The sequence below is a fragment of the Sebastes fasciatus genome (assembly GCF_043250625.1).
Source record: "Sebastes fasciatus isolate fSebFas1 chromosome 3 unlocalized genomic scaffold, fSebFas1.pri SUPER_3_unloc_1, whole genome shotgun sequence".
In the NCBI taxonomy this organism is placed as follows: Eukaryota; Metazoa; Chordata; class Actinopteri; order Perciformes; family Sebastidae; genus Sebastes; species Sebastes fasciatus.
Window position 1 is genome coordinate 1,011 of NW_027428112.1, and position 7,651 is coordinate 8,661.

The window sequence follows — 7,651 nt, forward strand, 5'->3', positions numbered from 1 at the left end:
CGGACTTCCATCTGCAGTCTCCAGGACTGTATTGCATTATGCACCTGTGTGCTTGTGCGCATGCTAATGTAGCATGAAGCTAACAACTTGGAAGCTCTGAGGCTGCGTTCAGACTGCAGACAAAGACCTTTTGTTTCTCAGATCAGATCTTCTGTTATTAGTGATCAGATCCAGACATCACATCATCTGCATGGGTTGCCGTGGTAACGACGTAGGCATCAGTAACTACATAGCTATACGTAGAAGCATGAGAAATGGAGGTCCATCCTGTGCATGGATGTATAATCAGACCTGGATACGGCGCCGTCTCGCTTCCTAACGTTTCATTGTGATTTGAGCGTCTAGACCAGGGGTCAGGGGTCAGAGGTCAGCAACCTGCGTCTCTTCAGCTCCTCTCCAGTGGCTCCCTGTGGATTTATAAACATGGAAATGAATAACTGTTCTTTATTTTCATCTTTATTTATCATTGTTGTAGGTCTACGGTACGACGGTACGACGGAGTATTAGGACCACATTGAGGAAAAAAATAAATCTGAGATTTAGAGAATAAAGTCATAATATTATAAAGTAGTAATTTTACGTGTTATTTAATTTCTTTCTCGTTAAGTTCTGACTTTATTGTGTAGATCTCAGATGTTTTTTCCCTCAGTGTGGTCCTAATACTCCGTAGTACATTGTCTCTTTGGCCCTCACTGCATTAGACTTATATATTATATACTTAGACTATAAACTGTGTTACCTTCATCACGATGATCACGTTTTGCAGCTCCAGACAGATTCTTTTGTTTTTCTTTGCCTAAATTGTCTCTTTAGATAGTAAAGGTTGCTGACCCCTGACCCCTGACCCCTGATCTAGAGCGTCCAGACTGAGACGCATCTGTAGAAATCTGATTGGATTCCCATTTTAAACCACCTTCACACTTCGTTTGGATCCGATCTGCAAACATTTCATGTGTTTTTTTTGGCCGTCCAGACTTTCTGAATTCTATCTGGATACGACAAAAAACAGATTTGGGCTGGCAGTCTGATCAAGGCCTAAAGGCCTGAAGGCCTGAGGGCTCACACCAGAGATTCATCTGCACGTCATCGATTAATATAATGCTAAATAAATGCTGTAATTTATGAAGTTTGTTAGGTTGGTTGCTAACAGGACAGTAAGTGTCTGCGGTGTATTAACAGCTGTGTTAGCATGAAGCCCTCCTGTCTGCTAACTGGGTGTAAACCACACTAGATAGCTTCATCTCGCCGTCCACTCAGAGGTCACTCACAGGTCAAAGTTCACCTGAGATGTGCAGGTGACTCAGTTTACAGAAGTTTACCACAGCAGCATCTAGTGGACAGCAGAGGAATCACAGTTTGATTTATGTTTCATGAGTAAATGTCTGATTCTGGTCTTCTTCTTCTTCTGCAGCCCCGACGACGACTCCTGTCAGAAGTTTGTCCCTTTTATCGGGGTAAGACTGAGAAGTACTACTAGAACTACTATTATTACTATTACTACTATTACTGCATCTATTATGTTCTATCTAATGGACTTGACTGTTGCTTTACATACTACTGTGTCTAATCTACTGTGTACATAAATGATTGTTCTCAGCTGGTGAAGGTCGGCATCGTGGAGCAGAACCTCCTGTCCACCTCAGGTAGACCAAACTCACCTGTCAACCCTCCCAGGCTCCGCCCCCTTTGGTTTCTGATTATTTATCGTTATTTAACTGATTATGCTTTTATTTTCTTCACGGACAAATAAACTTCTGAAAGAACACAACAAATACAGGAAACAAACCTTTACTTTGAGGAAGAGCTCCAGTCTGTCCTCACACCTGCTTTTTTTATTATTATTTTTTAAAACGTTTACTCAAATTATTATTATTATTATTATTATTATTGTTATTATTATTATTATTAAATTTAATTATAATAATGTACAAACAATCATACAGTAAAGAAAGAAAAACATAATCACATCAGAAGGTAATAAATACTACTACTACTAATAATAATAATAATAATAATGATAATAATAAAAAAATAGTTAAATCAAAATAATAAAGAAATAAAGAATAATAATCATTTTGGTGACAGACTTCTTCAGACAAACATATTCTAAGTAAATTTTAGCTACTGACATGCGTTTCTTATTTAAGAGACTCAAAATAACATTTATTTGAACTTAAAAATAACTTAAAAAATTTGGGTTGAATTAAGAAATGTAGCTTTATGAATATGAAAATTCCCCCAATAAGATAAAAACACAATAGAACATAAGCTGTTATAATCACATTCAGAATCAATGATAATATTTTACCTTTAATACTGACTGCATGTGTTAATATATAATAATATATATATGTGAGGAACCATGAACATGATTCATCTTTATTGTCTGATGACAATAAATAAACCTGTTTGATTGGTTCTTCTCCCAGTCGACTCTGATGACATCATACTGGGATCTCCTCCCGCCCAATCAGGAGCACCGATCAGCATCACATCCACCCCTCCTCCCTCCCCCTCCACCAGGTACTTCCTGTTTACTGGATTTTCAAAATACAAGCTGTTACTCTGTCAAAGACTACAGAAGCAAAGAGATGAAACTCAGGTGTTTGTTTGACAACAGCCGCTGCCGCCATTTTGGACTGAAAACGTTTTTTATATTTATAATATTTTATTGTTTAACACAGGACGTTTCAGTAGAATATGACAATAGAATAGAAATACCCTTACAGAAGTATATTTATCGATAAACGTTGTTTGACTCTGTGATGAGAACCGTGACCTGACTCCTCCTCTTTCTCCTCCCTGTCCAGCTGCCCGGGGGAGGTGATGGGTCTGCAGGTGGACTACTGGAGCGGTCAGGGTGGAGGAGGAGGAGGAGGAGGAGGAGCAGCAGGAGGAGCAGGAGGAGGAGGAGGAGGAGGAGGAGGAGGAGAGCGGAGGAGGGATGGGGGGATGAAGAACACTCTGAAGAGCAACTTCCGCTGTCTGCAGGTGTCGAGGATCAGCGGAGGAGAGCTGATGAGCATGACGGTGGTGAGGAAGGAGAAGAACAAGAAAGGTGAGGAAGAGGAGAGGTGATGGTGAAGATGGTGATGATGATGATGATGGTGGTGATGATGATGGTGGTGATGAAGATGGTGATGATGATGATGGTGGTGATGAAGGTGTGTCTCTGTCAGTCATGTTCCTCAGTAAGAAGCCGAAGGAGAAAGAGGCGGAGTCGAGGAGTCAGCTGATCGAAGGAATCAGCAGACTGATCTGTACCTCCAAACACCAACACACACTGAGAGGTACACACACACACATACACACACACACACACACACACACACACACACAGGTGTGATCAGGTGTGTGATGACATCATCATCTCTCTCAGTCTCTATAGACGGAGTCGAGTGGAACGACGTCAAGTTCTTCCAGCTGGCGGCTCAGTGGCCGACTCACGTCAAACACTTTCCTATCGGGATCTTCAGCTACAGCAAACCATGAACTCCTCCTCTTCATCCTCTTCATCCTCTTCATCCTCTTCCTCCTCTACATCCTCTTCCTCCTCTTCATCCTCTTCCTCCTCTACATCCTCTTCCTCCTCTTCATCCTGAAACTTCTCCTCTCATCCTCCTCCTCTTCTTCCTCCTCTTCATCCTCCTCCTCTTCATCCTGAAACTTCTCCTCCTCCTCCTCTTCCTCCTCCTCCTCCTCTTCATCCTCCTCCTCCTCTTCATCCTGAAACTTCTCCTCTCATCCTCCTCCTCCTCCTCCTCTTCATCCTGAAACTTCTCCTCTCATCCTCCTCCTCCTCCTCCTCCTCCTCCTCCTCCTCCTCCTCCTCCTCCTCCTCCTCTCCTCCTGCTGTGGATATTTATTTATTACTGTAAATACTGTACACAGTAATAATAATAATAATAATAATAATAATAATAATAATAACACTACAGTACCCATGATCCTCAGCTGCTGTTGCCATGGAGATGACTCCAGGAAGTGCTGTGATGGATTAAACACCGATCCACCAGAGTGTCAGAGTGTTTAGTGTTTATGAACCGTCTCTCTGCTCAGCTTTAACCCTTTAATCAAACAACAATAAACACAGCTGGACTTCATCGTGTTGGTAGTTTATTATTAATCTTTTAAAGGAATAGTTAGACATTTTATTCACTGAGATTATTTGATTTTCTCACATTAAAGCATCCAGACAAGAAACGTAGAAACAGCGAGTAGATCTCTGTAACAGGATCCACCTCCCGTCACCTCTGGACCTCTGTGATGTACCGCAGCACATCTGGATCGTTCAGTCTGTTCTGACATCCAGAGTCTTAGTCATGTCAAATGAATATGGATCTTTTCTTTCCTCTTATTATTCTTTGTCTAACTATATGGGGGATAATTGTGCTTCAAGTTTTAGAACTACAGTTCCCATAATGCTTTGGGAGATGTAAACAGGAAGTATCTCACTTGCAACAATCATATTGAAAATAAGAGTTAGAGATCAGCTATTTGACCAGACTACAGCGCTCCAAACGGACGCAGGATACGCGAGGCAGCATCATGTGAACACGTAGTTAACACCTTAAATTAAGATTTTCTTTAAAGTCCAAGTTAAGATTTCCTTAAAATAAAACCAGTTGCACAAAACATCCTTAAATCTTCTCCTTAAAGGGACTGATTGTAACTTTTTACAGGTATAAATCTACCGGGTCGGGATCCCATGCGTGCTCGCGTGTGGCTGGAGTCTCTGCTCCTCTGCCTCCTTGCCTTCACTCACACACCGCGCTCCTTCTCTCTCTCTCGCTCCACCTCTCACGTGCATGCTGCTCACTCCACACTGCAGAAGAGTTAGTTTAGCTCTGAGAATATCTAGTGAATGTTCAGTGGACGTTTGTGCAGAAATAACTGCTGCAGCTCTTCCAGACCAACAGAGGTTTCCCGTGTCTTGTGAAGTGACGGGGCTCCGCAGAGAGAAACGTTATCGTCACCGACCGGGTGCCGGTGTCTCCCTGCGGGCGTAGTCGGGAGGCGATAACTTTTCTCTTCCTGCTTCAGTCCCGGCACCGACCCGCTTTTCCTGCTTCAGCCCGGGAGGCTGAGGCAGGAAAAGCCAACACTAGGATCAGCATTGATTCATGGAGAGACCTTGGTCTGGTCAGCTAACATTACTGCCAAGCAGCTGAAATATAGAGTGATATTGTGCTTTTAGCTGACGTGTGTCTCCTCACTGTGTTGAGCGATGCTCCTTCATGTCTGTAGAGCGAGCACAAGCGCCAGCCCAAGGCTGACTTTCGTTGACTTAACGGCCACAGGTGTCGCTGTTAACAAGCATTTCTGAAAGTTAGAAATAGTCCCTTTAAGGTTTCCTTAAAATGTTCACGTAAGTATTTCATGTTTTTGCCTTATCTTGGTCTTATACTTAAGGAATCCCTTAACCTCTGAACCTCTCTGATGTAACGCAGCACATCTGGATCATTCAGTCCTTACAAAAACGACAAGGTGAGTTCCAGATAGGAATGCTCATTTTGAAAAATGTTCTTAATCAATAACCGACCCTCGTTAACCGATTATTAACCGTTAACCAACAAGATTTGTGCGTCTCATGCATCGGTTAAAATGCTTAATGTCGGTTAACGGTTAAACGGTTGATTATGGTCATCCCCAGTTCCAGATGTGACTCCAGGACTCACTGCTGCTGAAGATGAATAAGAACCAAACGGCACACTGAGGCCTCGCTGTCCTTTTTAATATTTGAAGGAAAAACATCAGATAAAATGCGACAGCTCTCACGTTTACATCGTCCAGTCGGCAGCTCGCCATCATATCACAGACGCAGTGTTCTTTGAGGTTACGTATGATGCACTCACACACAAACAGACACCGTTATATTATTGTGGATCTGCTGCCAGAGCAGCTCAGGAGTCTCTGTTTTAAAGAGTTCATGGTTTCGCTACAGTAGACACCTTTAATGGATCCTCCCACGTTGCTCTGCTTAACTTAATTTCAAAATGAACTACATGTCAGACTCAGTGCGGATATTCATCGAGGTGCAACACGACTGCTCCTGTCGCCTCTAACATCTAAAGTCCTGCAGGTTTTTACAAGTCCTTCATCGCCACGCCGGCTCTTCGTCACTGCTGTTGTGCAATGGTTTATACACGGCTGAAGGATTTATGAGACATGTAAATGTATTTAAATGTTCGGGAGGTTTGTGAGGATGAAGATAGTCCAGACTTCAGCTCTCAGCAGCCAGAGAACGGTCCGATAGAGACACCAGAGGAAGTCCAAGAGGAGTTTCAGGAGAAATTCATCAGGACCGTCAGGAACACGTAGAATCTGTCAGGGAGCTTTGGAAACCCTTCAAATATGTTTTGAACCTGTTAAACCTTTAACATACAGTTAGTATATTAGAGATTCATCAAAATGACCAAAGAAAGATCAATAAAACAGTTATTAGTTATCTGTTGAGTATTGTTGCAGGTTTCTGAACTTGTCTTGTCTGAACAGGGCTCGACATTAACGCTTGCTCGGGGCAAGTGAACGCTGTGTTTGGGCTAATGCCTCATGTAGTTGTCTGATCGGGCAAGTGGAAAATAAATGTGATCTTTCTTAGTGATGATGCCCTGATAGTAGAAATATACGTTCAGGAGATCAGCATTAATGCTTTCATTGGAGTGCACAGAGTACGCTCGGCCGCCGTGAGGTGTCCTGAATAACTGAACGGTGACGTTACGTTACAAACAGCGCTCTGAATTTACCAACGGTCCAGTTTGTCAGAGAGCGTTCTGGTGCTCTGAGTGATTACGAACGATAGTTAGTTGGTTAGTTGAAGGAGAACACAGGTAACATCAGGATGATAATGACTGTAGTTTTCGCTTCGGAGATAAGTTTTACTTTGTGACTGTAGTTTTGGGATGCTAATCCTCCTCAGTCTCCGTCTTTCACAGTCTCTCTACCGTTGAATCTGTGTAACTCTGCCGAGCTGACCAACCTGGTGATGTCACAGGTACTACATCATGGCGGCGCTCTTGTCACAAAAGATGAAACAAAGCTTATTTTTTCCCTTAAATGCTGACATGTGTCATGTTTGTTATATAATTGTTCTTTAGAGTGGAAATCCCTTCAGTAAACCAGCTTAACTTGGGGTGTGTTTTATAACGATCAGCAAGGTCAAATTACTGTTTCTGTCAATGGAGTCTGGTGGCTTTGAGGAAAGCATATTAATTGTAAGTTTTGTACGTTATTAAATTCTAATAATCTAATAATATACATTTTTCATTTCCGACAAATAAGTTTGGCTATCGGGCAAATAAAACATCTCATCTACTGGCTGTAAAAGCTTAATGTCAAGTCCTGATGAGTTCCTGTTAGAACTGTTAAATGTCCACCAGAACCTCCAGAAATCAACCAACTGTCAGGAACAAACTTTAGATTTCTATACAAGCTTTTTGACAAATAACAGATTAAATTAAAGGAACATTCAGGAACCAGACTCATTAGAGGTTTATCCAGACTCTTAGAGGAAATACCTGGAACCTGTCACGTTATGCAGGAACCTACTGGAACCTTTAAAATCCATCAGGACTGTTGAGAAGCTGTAGAATCCGTCAGGATCTTTAGAAACCCATCAAAGTTGTTTTGAACCTGTTAGACCTTTTTAAAG

At 42.1% G+C, this 7,651-nt stretch overlaps 1 protein-coding gene across 3 annotated transcripts; it reads left to right on the top strand.

Annotated features, from left to right (window-relative positions):
• The first annotated feature begins 1,345 nt into the window (after window positions 1–1,345).
• LOC141763489 (phosphofurin acidic cluster sorting protein 1-like) lies at window positions 1,346–3,779 on the top strand. 3 transcript variants are annotated; one of them, XM_074627937.1, is made up of 9 exons: window positions 1,346–1,454; window positions 1,598–1,643; window positions 2,430–2,523; window positions 2,811–2,862; window positions 2,902–3,058; window positions 3,180–3,290; window positions 3,380–3,494; window positions 3,549–3,576; window positions 3,657–3,764. In XM_074627937.1, the coding sequence occupies exons 1-7, from the start codon at window positions 1,371–1,373 to the stop codon at window positions 3,490–3,492; spliced, it is 657 nt and encodes a 218-aa protein (XP_074484038.1). In that variant the 5' UTR covers window positions 1,346–1,370; the 3' UTR covers window positions 3,493–3,494; window positions 3,549–3,576; window positions 3,657–3,764. The 3 variants fall into 3 exon arrangements, with proteins under 3 accessions (XP_074484038.1, XP_074484037.1, XP_074484035.1); XM_074627936.1 differs by having other exon boundaries at window positions 3,549–3,779; XM_074627934.1 differs by having other exon boundaries at window positions 3,380–3,779.
• The last annotated feature ends 3,872 nt before the right edge of the window (window positions 3,780–7,651 follow it).